At 42.3% G+C, this 18931-nt stretch overlaps 1 protein-coding gene across 1 annotated transcript in view; it reads left to right on the forward strand.

Moving 5' to 3' along the window:
- Window positions 1-18931, forward strand: part of GRIN2A (glutamate ionotropic receptor NMDA type subunit 2A) — a 368609-nt gene that overhangs the window by 238210 nt on the left and 111468 nt on the right. The window contains exon 3 of the mRNA XM_022552282.2: window positions 13513-13627. Coding sequence (XP_022407990.1) covers window positions 13513-13627 — 115 coding nt within the window. The remainder of the gene's footprint in view (window positions 1-13512; window positions 13628-18931) is intronic.

Genomic DNA, 18931 nt, shown 5'->3' on the forward strand with positions numbered 1-18931 from the left:
TGTGGCTATTTAAATTTAAATTCATTAAAATAAAATAAAATGGAAAATTCAGTTCCTCAGTCACACTCTCCACATTTCAAGAGCTCAGTAGCCCTAGGTGACGAGCTGCTACCGTAACGGACATCACAGATGTATGAATTTCTATCCTTGGGAAAAGTCTATTGGATGGTGCTGTCTAGAATTGGCTTTCATTCTTCCCGTTGCACTAGGGAGGTGCCCCATCTCCCAGGTCCTGTGCGTAGGTCAACCTCTCACTCAGCATTCGCACTTCCCACCACTGTTCCTGGCTGACCATTCATTCCCCAGCCAGCTCTGAAACTGACCTACTTTTCTAGTGTCACCAGGGAGGGCTCGGTGCCAGACCACAACATGGGACCTCTTCCCGCTGGTCCCCTTCCTGCTTGCTGCGCGACCAGCTCTGGACGCCCTCCATCTTGCCTCTCTCTCTTTCCCTCTCTCTTGCTCATCCTACTGCTCTGAGGATCTCCTCCCACAGAGTGCTTTCCAGCTTTCCTGAAGGGCCCTGTTCTGCTTCAAACTCCATTTTGTTTTATTATTCAAGTGGGAGAAAATGTCATCCCTCCTTTTCCCAGGCTTCTCTCTCCACTCCTTTCCCTGTCTACCTTTCTCTCCCTTCCCCCCAACTTTTCCTTCTTTCTAGCTTCTCTTCCTTCTTTTTCTCCTTACTACTCTTTTGTTTCATCTTTTTCTTCTTCCTTCTCTCCCCACAATTATTTCCCCATAGTTGTAAAATTAATCCTTTAAAGCGATGTGGTAAACAAATAGGAAGAGGAGTTATAAAAAAAAAAGAGCTTTATTCTTTCTATTATTTATTAAAAAAAACCCAGCCATCATTGATATAGCAGTTCTTCTTTGCTCTTTAGGAAATAATTACATTTTCTTTCCCATCAGGAAAGCAGTCTAGCAGTTATGGGAGAAGATAGGACTATCAGGGCAGGGCAGGATTGCGGAGCTGAGTCTTCTGGGGGGCAGATTTCCACACCAGAAATCCGTGGCAGGATGTGAAACATTATTACTGCTGAATTTACACAGGGCCGTCAAGTTTCATTATGAGACTGGGGAGCATTTAGACTGCTGTTTAGGCCAGGACATATTTAACCCTGTCCTGATGGTTCTGAGGTGTCATCCAGCACCCCGGAACATTCTCTGTGCTGCTGAGGCCTCCAGCTCTGGCCAGATGAAAATCTGATCCTGTTCATTCAGCAAATGTTCACTGATCACCTACCATACGCTGGACGCTGTGCTCAGGGTGCAGGGCGTGTGGCACCAACTCAGACAAGGCCCATGATCCCTGGGGGAGTTTACCCTCCAGCAAAGGAGATGATTTGTAAGTGTGCGAAAAACTCTGCAACAAGGTAGAAAGGGAGCTGCAGAGGAAGTGGTGAGCGTTCCAAGGAGGGAGCTGAGGCTGGAAGCTCAGTGAGCATTTTGGAAAGAGGTGAACTCTGTGCTCAGTTTTGGGGAGTCTGAATATGTGAATATTCAGGGGAGAAAAATCTTTGTATTCATTGAGACTTTTATGATATTAAATTATAGAAAACCAATTCTCATTAAGTTAAAAAACAAAACAAAAACAAAAGGATGTATTGGTCTATTCTACTGGAAAGGCATATATGGGGTGTACGTCTTATCTGCCATATCTTGATCCAGGTGCAAATGATGTCTTCAAACCCCTCTCTCTCTCTCTTTCACTCTTTTTCCCTTTCTCTCTCATGTTTCTCTCTGTTATGGCTCACTGTTTCATCCCATTGAGATGGGAAAGAGCACATTTAAATAGGTGTTGGGTTCACATACTTTTGTCACGGTATTTCCTTAAGTCAAGAGAGGCGGTATTCTCTCTAGCTGCAACAGAATATTCCCAGAGAAGGATTCTGATTGGATGAGCTTGAGTCATGTGCCCATCCCTGAACCAATCACTGTGGCCAGAGATACTCCTATTGGCCAGGTAGGGGAAAATCTATCATCAAGAAATGGTCATAGCAAGAAACATCAGCTTTTACTGTTTTCCCAGTGGAAGAAAATGTAGGAACAAATAGCCCAAAAGTGGGAAATCACAAGGACACCATAAGTGTTTGGGTCTGCTCCAATGCAAGGTATGTAAGGAGCAGTTTTAGAAAGTAAGGTTGAAAGTTAAAGTTGGCTAAGGAGCATGGATTTTAGCTTTGGACATTAGGGAGCCATTTCAGGCTTTTGAGCAGAGGTGTATGTAATCGGAACTGAGGTTTAGGAACATTTATCTGGCAGGCAGGCTTCAAATGAGTGTAAGGGATGATATACAGCGAGTCTAGAGACCAGGTAAGATCTTTTAACAGCCCAAGTAAAATGTATTATTTAAAGTATTTAGGTAGTAAGTAACAAATTAACTCTGACTAGCTTAATTAAACAAAAGCAGGTAATGAAGGAGGAATGATAGAAAACACATTGGGACTTTACTGGGGTATCTTGAAAAATCGAAGTAAATATTAAGCAGCCAAGGTTTGGAAAGGTCAGAAGGTGAGGCAACATTTACTGATGAAGGAAATTTACTATCACCTTGGTCCCGATCAAATAATTTCTGGTCTCTGTCTCAACCATCAAGTTTCAAACTCCAGAAAAGAGAATCTGATGGTTGCAGCTTGGGAGAGGTGCACTTCCCTCTCCCACCGGATCTATTTTTTATGGCCAACGGAGAGGAGAAGAATAGATGGTCTGGTGTATATAGTGGGCGGGGGGGGGGGCGGGGAGTTGCTGCTTTTCCAAATAAGGGAACTTATTGTGTGTCAGTAAGCCACCCTACAAAGGATGCAATCTTTTTTTTTTTTTTTTATTGGAGTGTAGTTGCTTTACAATGTTGTGTTAGTTTCTGCTGTACAGCAAAGTGAATCAGCCACACGTATACATATATCCCTTCTTCCTTGATTTCCTTCCCATTTAGGTCACCAAAGAGCAATGAGTAGAGTTCCCTGTGCTATACAGTCTGTTCTCAATAGTTATCTATTTTATACATAGTAGTGTATATATGTCAATCCCAATCTTCCAATCCATCCCACCCCTCCTTCTCCCCTTGGTATCCATACGTCTGTTCTCTATGTCTCTGTTTCTGCTTTGCAAATAAGTTCATCTGTACCATTTTTTAAATTCCACCTATATGTGTTAGTATACGATACCTGTTTTTCTCTTTCTGACTTACTTCACTCTGTATGACAGTCTCTAGGTCCATTCATGTCTCTACAAATTACCCAATTACATTCCTTTTCATGGCTGAGTAATATTCCATTGTATATATGTACCACATCTTCTTTATCCATTCCTCTGTTGATGGACATTTAGGTTGCTTCCGTGTCCTGGCTATTGTAAATAGTGCTGCTATGAACATAGGGGTGCATGTATCTTTTCGAATTATAGTTTTGTCTGGGTATATGCCCAGGAGAGGGATTTTTGGGTCATATGGTAGTTCTAATTTTAGTTTCTTAAGGAACCTCCATACTGTTCTCCACAGTGGCTGTATCAATTTACATTCCCACCAACAGTGTAAGAGGGTTCCCTTTTCTCCACATCCTCTCCAGCATTTATTGTTTGTAGATTTTTTAATGATGGTCATTCTAACTGGTGTGAGGTGATACCTCATTGTAGTTTTGATTTGCATTTCTCTAATGATTAGTGATGTTGAGCATCTTTTCATGCTTTTGTTGGCCACCTGTATGTCTTCTCTGGAGAAATGTCTATTTAGGTCTTCTGTGCATCTTTTGATTGGGTTGTTTGTTTTTTTTATTATTGAGCTGCATGAGCTGTTTGTATATTTTGGAGATTAATCCCTTGTCAGTTGCTTCATTTGCAAATATTTGCTCCCATTCTGAGGGTTGTCTTTTCATCTTGTTTATGGTTTCCTTTGCTGTGCAAAAGCTTTTAAGTTCCATTATGTCCAAGGGATGCAATCTTGTGAGCTATATGGGCATAGAAGGAAGCAGGGTTTTTGCTGGAGGAAGGAATATGAATATTCCTAAGTTTGAATTTAGAACAGAGAGTTCAAATGAGTGGTTAGTAGATATGCTACATTTCATTTACAGTTGTATTTTTAAATTAATTTACTGAATGCCTTTAGCTGGGGTTTTCATCATTCTCTATAATCTTGTATCTGGTCCGTTTCAGCCCTTGATGTTATCTGTCCTGTCTCATACCTGGAAAGCATGAGAGTTTTTGATTCCTTCCAAGAGCTCAACTTGGTGTTTGCCCAGAAAAAAAGCAAGTAGAAATGGAGCAGTGGAAGACTAATCAGTATTCTGATAGATTAGGTCCCCCTGCTAATGTTCCTCTAGCATCAGGGAATTTAGTTGCAAATATATTACCATTTATTGGAATTATTGTATAAAACCTGCTTTCTCCCTAAACTGTAAGTGACTTCAAGGGAAGGACCACAAGTTTTTTACTTACCATTTTATCTCCTGCATGTTGCTGGCATATAGTATAGGTACTCAATTAATATTTATTTGAATTGAGGATGTGTTTGATAAGAAATGAATTTGAGGCCTTTCGATAGATGTGCTTTTGAGGTGTTGCTTACTGGACCAAACTCTTAATTTATGGTCCATAACTTATGATCTTGGTTTTAGCACTGAATGTTCCATGCCCCGGCAAGTCCCTCAGTTCTGGGAAAACTGAGATAGTTGTTCATACTACTTACAGATGTCAATCCTACCTCTTAGCCCTAGCACCGTAAAACTTCTCATTAACGCTGTGTGGTTGTTACGCACTGAACGTTTGCATTCTCCCAAAATTCACATGCTGAAGCTCTAATTCCCAGTGTGATGTTATTTGGAGGTGAGGTCTTCAGGAAGTTGTTATGGTTAGATGAGGTCATGAGGGTGGGGCCCTCATGATGGAATTAGTGTCCTTAAAAAAGAGGAAGAGACTAGAGATCTGACTCTTTGGCCATGTGAGAACAGAGCAAGATAGTGTGTAAACCAGGAAGAGAATCCTCACCAGGATTCAGATCTGCCCAGGCGTGACCTAGGACTTCCAGTCTCCAGAACTGTGACAAATAAGTGCCTGTTGTTTAAGTCACGCAATCTATGGTGTTTTGTAACAGCAGCCTGAGCAGACTAAGACAGTGGTGTTTTACCCCATTGACATAGGAGTGAGGTGAGACTCAGAGGAGTTGGATGATTTGCTTAAAGGCACAGCGCCAATAATGGAGGGTTTAAAACTCAACTCTAGCTTGCAAATCCCTAATCTGCTCTTCTCTCTACCTGACAACGTTCCTAGAGTTCAAAGTACTGAGTTATGTACTCTTGTCCTCAAGTACTTTGTAACCCGGCAGAGGTGATACAGTTGTGCAGGTTATGAATAGCGCAGGGGGGACCCCTTTGCATCGTATTCACTGCAGATTTGTGTTTTATTTTCACAGTTCCTCTGGCAGATGGTAGTATCAGGTTGTATTAGGGTTCTCCAGAGAAACAGAAGTAATAAGATATTTATATAGAGAAAGACATTTACTACGAGAGATTGGCTCACATGATTATGGAGGCTGAGAAGCCCCACGATCTGCCATCTCCTGGGCCCCAGCCTTTCTCCTCTGCCTTAGTTACCTCTTCGGGTCCCCAGAGACCCACCGAGCACAGGTGAACACGCTCTGGACAGATAGAGAAAGTGGGGCTCATTGTCAGAGGGCTAGAGAATACGATAGAGACCTGAGACTTTTCCTTCCCTCAGTAAATATGTACTGAACAGCTTCTCTCTGCCAGGCACTGTTCCAGGTTCTGGAAATGAGGAACAGCCAAGAACAAGATAGACAAATCCCCTCTTCTCATGGGGCCTAAGGTTCCAGGATGGGGGGATACCCAGTGATTCTTGGATAAAGTTGCACTTTGAATTGATTCACACCATCTCATTCTGCACATTTGGGGAAGGTGAGGAGTCAACATCCATGTACATCTGCCTGTTTGAGATCCTGAATAATTTGATAGCATAGACACAGGTGATCCAGGGAGTTCATAGAAACTGCTTGTCACGTTGCCTACTTTTTTCCCGCTCTCTTGGAATAGTTGCTCATTGCAGGGGATGAATCCATTGACCCCTGTGCCAGCCAGTTCCAAATGGTTAGGTGAGGCAGAGCCATTAGAGGTTCATGGTGATATGTTCAGTACTATTTTGATAGTGTTACAAAATATTATCCAGAATTTCAAAAATTTCCACATCCCCCATCATGTTCCTGAAAAAACCACACATATAAGGAGCAAGAGATCCTGAGAACCGCTTTATTAATGGACACTCAGGCTTCCAATAATTCCTGATAAAGTAGAATTAGGGCATGCATCTTAGATCCTACTATAGATCCTATTCCCACTGCAAACCTTTGGCCAAATGGGTCAAGCATGTTGTCTAGTGATGGGGTAGATAGAATGGTCACACTTACAGAGAAAGCTTTGCCCTAACTTACTCCATGTTTTAAACTTAGAAATTGTATTACAAAAGATAGTTGGTGGGGCATGTCCTCAGAAAGTCACCTTTGGCTCAGGTGTGCTCACCAAGCAGAGATGGGAAGCCCAGGAGTCATGAAGGGCAGGCTGGCACCTGGGTCAGCACTCTTGCACCATAGCCTGGTCCAGGGGTACCTGGGGCTCTGAGTAATCAGATTAGCTTGGGGTAGGGGCCTACAGGGTTCATTGCCTCCCTTGGAAAACTGGGATTAGCAGTCAAAATGATCCTCGAGCATCTAAGAGAAAGCCTTTTAATTTCAAATTTTAGAAGGAAAAAAGATAAATATGTGAAACCGTGACACCTACTACTACCCCCGCTGTCTTCATTTACCAGACACCATTATGTGCCAACACTCTGCTGGTCACATTACTTACCTGTGTCATTAAATGTCATCTAATGTGATCCCTATAATTACACAGAGATGTGGCTATCATAACTTGACTTTTACAGAAGGGGAAATGGATGCCCTGAGAACTTAGGAGACTTACCTGGGACTGGAAGCCACAGAACTGCATGCTAACCCAGGCGTTCTGATTCCTAAACTAAACAGTCGTCTTGCAGAATTGCTTCTCTACAGTTGTTGCACAGGAAATAAACGTTGAATGAGCAAGTTCCCGGCAGCCTATGCCTGCTCATTCATTTGTTCGGTTATTCAACAAATACTTTTAAGCTCGTACTGCAGGACACTCTTTTAGGTGTTTTAGAATCGCAGTGATCAAAAGAAAGATCCCTGCCTTTTTGGAGCTTACCACACCTGTTCTAATTTTTTTAATTAGTATTGTTTAGCCAAGACAACTAACATAATTATTATCCTTTTTTAATTGGCCACAATGGAATTTGAGAAAGAGTAAATACTCCCCTCTCTTTTTTTAACCCAGTTTTGTTTCTTTGCTTTGGGTTTTTTTTTCTTCTTCTTCTTTTTCATTATGCTGCAGTTTCTGAGTCCGTTTTGAATTATGCTGGCCTGGATTATGCAGAGCTATGTGTTGGAGTTATTACATTTCTGTCCTGACATTTAAGTCTCAGCTCTTCGGTCATGCCTTTGGTAATCATTCAGGGGAAATGAGAAACCACCAATGAGTATATGAAGTTAAGAACCGGGGCAAAGAGGAAAGTACACTCATTAAGAGACTTGCTGAAAAGAAATGGTGTGAGGGCGTATTCGGGGAAGGTGTGGTGCAGGAGTTGGGAGTCGAAAAACCATGAGTTTGCTCTAAAGAGAGGATTTGTGCCCAAAAGGGAATGGTTAATGGAGGATGAGAGGGTGCTGAGAAACACATCAAAGTGGAAGGGATTTCAAACCACCAAGAGGAAGACGGAAAGCGCCAAACTATTTTGTAAAAATGAGAGTGTCTTGAGAACTGAAAAAGGGTAAAGAAAACAGTGACTCTGTTTCCAAAAACATGTAAATTAAATGACAAATGAAAAAAAAGGTGACACTAAAGCAGTTTGAGGAGGCATTTAAGGGCTAGTGCGATTCAGGAAAAGGCCTGGGGAACATGAGAAATAGCAAAGCAGATGGAAAATTAACTGAAAATTGAGACACACTGAATGGGTTCTGGTGGCATTTATGAAACAGTAAGAGAATTATAGTCTGAAGGGAAATAGTGAATAATAATATGTCTAGAGAACATTGTGAATAATCAGATTTGGAAAGTTAAAGGAGACTTACGAGGCAAAAGAGAGAAAATAGAAATCTGGAGGAATGAGACACTTTAAGTAATAGTTGAAAGAGCTTATGCAGCCCATATATGGTTGGCCTTTGACAAAAAGAAAGAAGGATCCTGGCAATGAGTACCCAGAATGGCCGCAATAAGCCGGGCTTTAAAAGAATGAGGTTGCATTTGGGGTGGGGTGTTAGGAAATATGACAGGGTGGAAAAAAAAATACATGGAAACTTTATGTAAAGGTTAACTACTATTTAAGCAACAGCTGTGTACCAGGCATTGGGCCAGACATTTTATGTGCACTATTGCTAATTCCTCCCACACACGTGGGAGTGAGGGATCTGTTAGGTTAAACCACATGAAACCATCATGGTTACTTCATACGGTTTAACCTGATCTGTTTTTACAAAGAAGGAAGTGGAAGCTCAGAGAATTTTAAATATATGACCCCAAGTGGCACAGCTGGGGAATAGCAGAGGCAGGCTTTGATCCCAACAATTGCTAGCAATAGCAATTCATTCTTTAATTCACTCTGCGCCTATCTATTTTAGCACCAGCCATGTGCCAGGCACTCTGTTTGGCACTAAAAATACAATACAAAACAAGGCATAAGAGGTCCCTGCCTTCATGATGCACACCGTCCATCTGCTGGTTAAAAACCAAGATGAAACACCAAAGATGGTCCAGGACAGCTGTCCAGTAGAAATATAATGTAGTCACTTATCATCTCAAATTATCTGGCCACAGAGTGAACAAGTAAAAAGAAGATGAAATTAATTTTAATAATGTATCCTACTGCGATCACAATGTCTAAATTTTTTCAACATTAAATGAATATAAAATTGTTTATGAGATCTTTTACACTATTTTTTCATACAAAGTCTTCCAAATCCAGTATGTCGTGCCCTTATGGCACATTTCTATTCAGACTAACCACATTTCAAGTACTCCATAGCCACCGGTTGGTGGTGGCTACCATATTAGAGCAGATCTAGAAAGACCTTGATAATTCTGGCCCAATTTCTTTGCAGTCATAATATAGGGAAAACAGCCCACCTGTTTTTCCATGTTATTTCTGATCCCCATACACCAGCATTTCACAGGGCACAAAATGCAAGCCGTAGAGAAATGTTTCTTTCACCTGTACTTCAGCTTCATACACCTGAGGCTGTAGATACCAAAGGAAATTTGTAGGTATGTGCATCACATAATTTACATATTTTCTGTTACGTATTTCACTGATTAAGAAAACAACAACAACTTGACAACAATGGACGATAATAACACAGAAGTGGACCCTCTGCAAACCATCAGAGCCTCCGCCATGTCCAGGTTTTGCCAGCATGTCTTCATGTGTTTATTGCTCCTGGTGGAAACATCGAAGATGTAATTCGAAGCTTAGCAGCAGCCAGAATTTCTGATATTTCATCTGGTCACTAAAAGTTTTGTAATCAATTTTCAAGAGATAAACAAAACAGTGATAAGATTTTACTGTTTAATACAAGGGCCCAGCAGGTGTTAATGGGGACCAAGCAGTGGGGTGTATAATGGTTTTTCCCTGGGTAAAGAATTCTGCTCTGGAGTAAGTTTAAGTGGGAAGAAAGCCTGTGGAAATACGGATCATCCTTCCTAGAAATTAGATGGGGGAATTGAAGGTAATGGGTACTTGCTCCCTGCCAACTTCATAATGAAATTACTGTTCAGCAAATATTCTTGTTAGAGGTTTTTTTTTTTTTTTCCTTCCCAGGGGACTGAAGACTTTTAATGGGAAGGAAGGGAGGGAGGGAGGGAGGGAGGGAGGGAGGAGGGAGGGAGGGAGGGAGGGAGGGAGGGAGGGAGGGAGGGAGAGGGGGGAAGGAAGGAAGGAAGGAAGGAAGGAAGGAAGGAAGGAAGGGAAGGAAGGAAGGAAGAAAGAAGGAAAGAAGAAAGGAAGGAAAAAGGAAGGAAAGGAAAGAAAGAAGGAAGGAAGGAAGGAAGAAAATAGACAATATTAACATAGAGTATGTTAGACTCATTGGTCCAGAATACTGATTTTTAAAGGAACACAGAACAATGTGGAGTGTGAGAATTTCCATATAGTTGTTTCCATATAATCTGAAGAAGATGGATTGCATCTAAATAATGTCCCTGCTAACTCCATCTGATTTCACTACAAAATGGGAGAAAAGGAAATGAGCAGGGGAAACAGAGATGGGGAATTAAAGAAGAGGGAGATTGAAGTAGATTCAGCTGGCATATCAGAAGAAGACTGGGTGCTCAACAGGGCATGCTAGCTCCTAGATTAAAATGGTGACCGTGACATCGGTTCACACCACATAACCCTGTGAATGGCTCTCCCCGGGCCAGGGGTCCAAGTCAAACCCAAAGCGTTCGTCCCCTGGTCTGCCGTTTCCAAACACATATCAAATTGGATATTTTCAAACCTCTTGCTAATGGACTAAATTTTTCAGTTTCACCCACATTTGGGGTGTTAGATTGACCCAACGTGAACTCTATTCACTTCAAATTATTGTATAATCAAAACTTGGCTTGAGAGCTTTTATTGGATTCAATAAAAAACAACAAACAAACAAACTAAAACCCTCAATGAATCAGCAGCCCTAACTATGAGTTTTGGACTGCAGAGACAGAATGACTTGGTTACAGATTTCCTGCCAGCCCAGGTAAAGTCCACTGGTGGGCTTCGTCTGCAATTTTTATGCTGAAATTCCATGGACAGTGTTCCATGGTGACATTTCATGGGTCTTTGCCCTTGGCCTTGCAGTTTCCTGCATGCGGTGAATCACTCCTCTGCTTAAAACCTTTTGTGATCCTCATGGCCATCTGAACAAAATCCAGACCTTTAGGTCCCTTATGATCTAGCTTAAGGGATGCTCTCCAGACAAATCCCACTGCCTGTCAGCTGTACTAAGCTATTTCCCCTAGCGTGTCACTTCCTTTGCTGACTCTTCCTTGTTTAAGATGACTCCTCTGCTCTGAATGCTCTTCTCCGCCTCTCCTCAACCTCTTTACTCTTGAAGATTCCCAGGAAGTCCTCCCTACGTTGCAGAGATTGCGTTAGGGGCCCTTCCTCTACATTCTCATGACTTATACTTACTGTACATTGGCGCACAAGTGGCCTTCTATGTACTGTCATTGTTTATGTGTCTATGTCACTGAATTGTGAGGATGTAAGAGGGGCCACAGGCACTGTGTTTTTTATTTCTGTATTTATGGGACTCACCATAAGGCCTGACACACAATAGACATTCAGTAAATTGTTGTTGAATCGGTAAATTATCTTCCTAGGAAATGATCAGCGATGCCTCAGATGCACCAAATAGAATCGTGATTACCCTTTGCTTCTTCTAGAATAGCAGTGTTTGATTTTTCTGTTTTTAAACAGTATTTTGTTAAAAATAAAAACTATCTGTAGAAAATTTGGAGAATACAAAGATACACAAAAGAAAATGGAAAGTACCTGGGATCCTTCCATGCATAGACAAACCCTATTTTTATCCTCTTTTCTGCTTGTTTAACATTAAATAGCAAACATTATCTTCATGCCATTAACTTGTCTCAAAAACATGATTTTTTAAGGACTCAAAACAGTCCATTGAATGGATACACAAAAATGTTCTTTGCCTTTTCCCCAATTTCTTAACCTTGTCCTTGGAGACCTGATTCTTCCCCCATAGGACACAGTCAGGTCTTCTGCACTGTGGCTGTCCAGGGGCAGACATGTGACCAGTTAGGCCAATCTCTCTTTTTGGAATTATTTTTGTAATCTAGTCCCCTTCCTTAATATTTTACTTCTTTAGCTACTTTTGTTGTTAAAGGAATATAATGCAAAAAAATGCTATGACTTTGAGGTACCCTGTCTTTCTGGGGAGGTCTCTGAATGCTTCTAACCACCATACTGTATTTACTGAGTGTCTGCTAAGTGGTGTGTTTTCTTGGACGTCTTTAACATCATATTTTTCTCACGCTGCAAGGAGATGTGAACCCCTGAGAAGCCTCCCTCCCAAATCCTGGGAAATGAGCTCTGTCTTGCTCTGCATCAGAGCCGAGCTTGACTACAGGCGACGTGGTTTGAGGTGGGGGTGTGGGAGGTAGAGATGAGTATTGTAAGACAGACAGACATCACTTGTGACGAAGACAACTGCACGGTTGTTGTATAGGGCAGACATCGAGGAGGCATCCTTGACGCCTCTCTCTCCCCCACCCTCATGTCTAACCCATCACTGAATACCTGCTCAGTATTTCTCCACTTGTGTTGCTGCTCCTACTCTTCCTTCTCCTCCTCTTTTGGGGCCACAATGGGACCAAAGCCAACACCATCTCTCACCTGAATAATAAGAGCACTGTGACCAGCCCCCCTCTACCTACTGTGGTCCCCCGCAAACCTATTCTGTACACAACATTTAAGTCATATTATACTGATACAAGAAAAGTCTGATTATATCACCTCCTTGATTAAAGTCTTCAATGTCTTTCTATTGTTTTAAAATGAAGATAAAACTGTTTAACATGGCCTGAAAAGCTTTGCACTGTCTGCCCCTATTTACCTTCTCACCCACACCACACACCCCATTTCCCTGTCTCTCTCTGCTTTGGCCTTACTGGTTTGCACTCAGCCCTTCATAAGCACTACCACAGGACCTTTGTACATGCTGTCCCCTTTGCCTGGAATGTGCTTACATCTTTTCTGATCTAGTTAATGCTGAGTCATCCTTCAGGTCAAGCTGCACTTCCTTATAGAAGCCTTGCCTGACCCCTGTTTCACTTTCACATAGCACACCCCGCCCCCTCTATTGTAGCACTTGTCATTGTTCGGTGATTAACCAATTAATACCTGTCCTCTCCCTTAGACTGTAAGCTTTAAGAGGACAGAGATCATTCTGTTTCTTCTTTATTGCCAGCCAACTAGCTGAGTCCTGACATGTAGCAAATATTCGATAAATATTAGTTGAATGAATAATGAATGAATGGGATATCATTTCTTTGACGTTGTATACCATGTGGTTTATGAACAAGCAGTTTCCTTTAGGGAAGCTTGTTAAAACATGCTTTCAGATCCTCCTGTAAGAAGATCATTTGAACAAAAGTCTATAGTCTGGCAGGACAAATGTGTTCCATCCCCTGTGCTTTCTGCAATAAATTACTAATGCCTATACAGGATTGGGGATTCTGGGATTGATTACAGGCTCATGAAAAAGAGTGCATGGAAGTTAGCAGAGCCTGTGTGGGTACTGATGCTTCCACAGATAGAGGCTCCTTGTGATGAGTTTACACCTTCTCAGTTTTATGCTGATGGTGGCATCCACTTATTTGTTTGAAACCTCTTTAATTCTTCCCTAAACATTTGTTTTTCTCTTCCTCTCTCTAGATTTATGGTCAATGTGACATGGGATGGCAAAGACTTGTCCTTCACTGAGGAAGGCTATCAGGTGCACCCCAGACTGGTGGTCATCGTGCTGAACAAGGACCGCGAATGGGAAAAGGTGAGCATCCTTCTGTGTGCCGAATACAGGGGAGGCAGGAAAGGTGTGGGCAGCAAGGGAGCTCAAACTACTCCTTTTCCCAAAGTATTTCCCTCTGAGCAGCTCCACATGTCATTCCATGACCCTTGATGGAACAAGGCAGACAGATACTGTAAGATGGAGGTGCTTTCCCTGGGTGAACTGTGGCAGTTGTGTGTTGTTCATTGTGTTGGGTTCTCAAATCTGAGTAGGCAGTGTCCCTGAAAGACTTAAGGTAATTTAAAAGCAGTGAAGTTTGGGTCACATCATTGCAGTAGCAAGTGTTCACTATCTGGCAATGATCACACCAGTTTGCCTAAACCTCATAATGGGGTACGATCTTCACACATTTTGCCCTATGAATGAACCCCTTGTATTTTCATGTACTAGTCTTTTGCTTTGAATCAACTCATTTCCAAAACTTAAATGTATCACTTCTGCAAATCATGGATTGGAGAGGGTTGTATTTCTTGTAAAGCACATTTTCTAGAACATATATAATAACTATAAAAAATCAATGTTCAGGAAAAGCTCATCTGAGGTACCACACAAGACACAGGGGATTTTCTAGAGTTATGGCAATACTCCTTGTCTTGAACATTTGTCAAAATGCATCAGACTATCACACAAGATTTGTTTCATTGCATGCCATTGTATCTAAATTAAAAGATATATTTTGAAACTGTTCAAATTGAGATACCCTGCACAATTAATTACCAATGTTTACTGAGTTTTCATACTTAACTCCCTGACATGAGTACTAGTTATGACAACAATAGCCATTGTTTATTGAACGCTTACTTGATTTTTGCTTTAGGCGGTACACCCAAGCTCTGAGTGACGACTTGGTTTATTCATTCATTCCACAAATGATTATTCAGTGCCTGCGATGTGCCAGGCACTATTCTTGATGCTTGGAATCTATCAGTGAACAGGAGAGACAAAACAACAATTTCTGATTCATGGAACTTAGACTCTGGTGTGTGTGTGGAGAGGGATGGGTTGGGATTTTGTGCACTTTTGTGATGCTTGAGGAAAGCACTGGATTCTGTCCCCGGGTGTTACCTCTGCTCTTCCCTCTGGTATACCCTGTAGCCCACTGTCCTAAGTGGCTCACATCTCCATGTCTGAGCTGGTTCCTTTATGTATCTGGGACTTTGAACATGCTTTTTCTTTTTCTTTCCTGTAATGCTCCCCTGTATCCTTACTTTCTTTTATTCATCCTTCAAATTCTGGCTTCTCTCTCCTCTTGCAAATGGAAAGTCAAAATGCAAGTTATTTTTTTCTTGTCCATAATAAGAGGTAGAGAACTTGAGCCTTTCTGCCTTTTGTTATTACATTTTGGAGTTATTTTTCAACCTTTTGAAGTTACACAGTCTGAGGATCACTTTTGGAACTGTAAAATCATTCTCGTTGGTTGGATTTAACCAGTCCTGGGTCAGGCTTGGCTCACACCTGTGGATTCTCTGTGCTGCCTTTGGACGTACCTCATTTGCCAGGGAGCCTGTTTACAGGGAGGCCACTGTAGTGCAGGTGATAACATTGCATAAAAGAAGGCGGCCCTTGATAGGCTTCATTTCCACATACAGAAAATACCCTTTTAATATTTTGTGTGTCCTCCTTCAAATTTCTGTTGAAATATAGCAATTTCCCAAAAAGGCAGCTCCGGGAATTGCTGCGGAGTTGAGCTTAGAATGTACAAATGCTTCCTGTAGTTGGTCTATTCTCGCAGCGCTCAGGGGATCCAGTGCTTCAGAAATAACTCCTTGTGCTTCTGTCTCGAAGAAAGAGGAAGCCAATGGAGCAGGTAAATACCAGTCATGTTATCCTTAAAGCCGTCCCCCAGCAGCACATGCTGGTACAGCCGGGCAGCAGAGGGGAAGGTCTGCAGAAGGAGGGAGCTGTTATTCTGGGACTCAGGAGATTTCTTTTCATCTCTGAGGTCACGCAGTGGAGTCACTAGAAGCAGCATGTAATGAGGGTGTCTTGGAAAACATGACAAGCCCTTAGAGGGACATTTGCTTTCTGCTGGGCCTTTGTGTGCAGCTGGCGTGGATTAGTCCAGTGCTGTGCACAGTGCCCGCTTGTGCTCAGCAGACACAGAACTCAGGTCTGAGCAGACTTTCCTCTTGTAAATTGGGACTTCCATGCCCTCTGCCTCTCCTTTTTTTTTCGATGGCTTTGCTCTGCATTAGAGCTTAGTGGGTCCAAGCCTTCCCAGAGATGCTTGAAAATAATACCCTGGTTACAAGCCAATTGGCAGCCCAGGCCAATACAGTAAACACCCTCTGTGGGCCAACTCTTTGGCCAACATTCCAATCTGCACCAGAGTGAGGCAAGGATGAATGGGATACCACCCCTCTCCTCAAGTAGCTCATTACTGAGCCGCGTCTGGGGAGAGAGGGGTGGACTTGACTTGGTCAAATGGGTAAGTCTTCACGAGGGTGGGGACATTGAGTAAAAGATTGGATCTCTCCATGGTGAATCATCTTATTAACTACTTGGAAAAATGCTTTGGGAATAATTCTATTTACCATTTTAGGGTTACACCAGTCTAAAATGAAACAAATATGTGTGTATGTGCACATGCATATAACATACATACAGACTAGTTTTAAAAAGCATATATATTTAGAGAGAAAGAAAGAGGGAGAAAGAGAGAGGGGGAGGGAGAGAGATTTAAAGAAAGGTTTTTAAAGCAGTTTTGACTTCAAGCATGAATGGGACAAAAATCATAAATATTAAAGTAAAACAACCCTCTTCTCTTCTAGAGAAGCTCTAATTAAAGATGGTAGAGATGCCCCAGAAGACAAAAGGGAGACCCATCATTACGTCTTCCTGAATGAAGGGCCCCATTCCCGTCTCTCTGATGCGTCTGCTTCCCTCTTTATTCTCACCACTCTGTTTGCATTCTCTTTGGTGCCCTTGATCTCAGTTGCTTTCCACACTGTGATGACTCCCAGATCCCTCTCTCCAGCCCAGATCTCCTGACCTCCAGACTTGGCACCAGGACTTCCTTACACGGACAGCCCATAGACCTCCACTTCGTCTTGTCCAAAGCCAAAGTCACCATCTTCTTCTCTCAAATATGGTTATTCTCCTGTGTCCCAGCAAAGAAAGCTTCATTCTTATCCTCCCAATATCCTCCAAGCCCTCATAGTCACTTGTCGTCTGCTCATTCCCTGTCTCAGTTCCTGTCTCTTTGAACACTCTCCTCTTTTTGCCAAGGGCACCCCTTCCATTGATTCTACATCTGGATAATCCAAATCAGGCCGTGTCCTTTCCACTTTGTACAAACCTGTATACTAACTCCTAAGAGTCTTAGCAGCTTGCGTTATAATTATTTGCTTGCATGTTCATCTTCACGTGGACTGTGAGCCCCATCAGAGAAAGGTCTGTTCCTTCCACATGTTTCTTTGGCTGTACCACAAGGTGCTATTTCTTTTTTCTTTTTTTTTTTTTTGGCGGTATGCGGGCCTCTCACTGCTGCGGCCTCTCCTGTTGCGGAGCACAGGCTCCGGACGCGCAGGCTCAGCGGCCAGGGCTCACGGACCCAGCCGCTCCGCGGCATGTGGGATCCTCCTGGACCAGGGCACGAACCCGTGTCCCCTGCATCAGCAGGTGAACTCTCAACCACTGCGCCACCAGGGAAGCCCACAAGGTGCTATTTCTAATGCCTGGAAGGACCTCTATACAATCTGCTGGTAATGCTGACTTCAATCACCATTTACTAAGAGCTACTCTATACCAAGAACTATGCTGAGAGTTTTATGTCCATGAGCTCATTTAGGCATTTCAACAACTCATCTACAGTAGGTATTCTTACCCTTGCCTCATAAATGGAAATTCAGGTTCAGAGAAGCCAGGGACCTGCCTCAGATCCTGCATGTGGTAGAAGCAGGATGTGAATGGAGGACTGCCTGACCCCACAGGCTGCATTCCTAATTCCTACATCGTACTGAATTACAACTGGTGGGAAAGGAATATTTTAGAGGAGAAATTAAGGGAGTTCCTCCTATCCTTAGAGTGACACCCACCTCCTTATTCTCACTGGATGCAGCAGATTTCACTCAAACCCAACCAGTTGGAACTTGGGGTATAAGCATTTATCACGTCGCACAGGCCATCTTTTTTGTTCTATAGAAGTTCCACTTTCCAGTCTGGCTCACTGAAGAAGGGGTTGTACCCTGTTCCTGTGTCTTGTGCATAATGAAGCAGATGCCAGTTAAAGAATTCCTAGTATAGATACGATAAAGGAGATCTTAGAAAAAGCTAAGATTGATCGCCAGTTCTGGCTGTGGCATATCAGTGTGTTACCAGATCGATCGAGGCTTTCACCCACAATGGTGTATGCATGGGGTGCAGTTTTCCCATGGTGGGGTCTCTAATTAAAGAATGTCATAACTCCCTCCCTTCTAAATCATTGTATTTTAACTACCCCTCCATCACTTTCCCACCACATTTAACCTAGATGGCTTGGTGAGTCTCAAGAACTCATGTGCAGAAGATTTCTAGTGTGTGTGTTTGCTTGTGTGTATGGTATCAGTTATCTTCCAAAAGGTTCATCCTGCTAAAAGATGGAAATATTTATGCAAACATTATACTTGGCATCTGCATACACATACTCCAATGATTACGTTAAAGAAAATCACGGAGGAAAATTATAATTGAGAGGACACCAGTAAGTTACAATTGATAGAACAATTGTGCGAATTGCTAAAACTGAAGTGCATTGTTTATATGTCCTACAAGCAGCCAGAAATATATTATGGCTTCTACTATGTGCTTGCTTTGCTTAGAAAAACGATGGCAGTGCATTGATGAAGCCATGAATTCTGGCTATGACTAGCACTGAGAGAATACTGTCTGTTTTCAGGTTTTCACTTTTTCCTTTACCACTATATCTCTGGTGCTCAATAGCTGTGACTCAATAAATATTTATAGAATGGATACGAGAATGAAGGGATTTTTTTTCACCAACTTCCCCAAATGAGGAACAGCTTTTAGTGTGGTCATTTTACATGTGTGGTCCTGTGGGCTACCCATATCAGAGTAACCATGGAAAAGATGTAAAGGTGCTAAGACTTTTGCGGTACTAGCACTACCTCAAACCTACAGAATAATCATTTCTGATTCTGCTTTTTCATAAGCTCCCCTAGCAATGCCCATTAAAGATATAGAACTACTGCTTTAGGACATGGATTTACTCTTTGTTATCTTGAAAAAATGGTTTCATCTAGGTCATCCTGGCTATCAAGATTTCCTGCTTCCTGTCTTTGTCCCGCT

Source organism: Delphinapterus leucas, chromosome 15 (genome assembly GCF_059928025.1).
Source record: "Delphinapterus leucas isolate spDelLeu-1000000601 "Yukka" chromosome 15, BTC_Dleu_Yukka2, whole genome shotgun sequence".
NCBI lineage: Eukaryota > Metazoa > Chordata > Mammalia > Artiodactyla > Monodontidae > Delphinapterus > Delphinapterus leucas.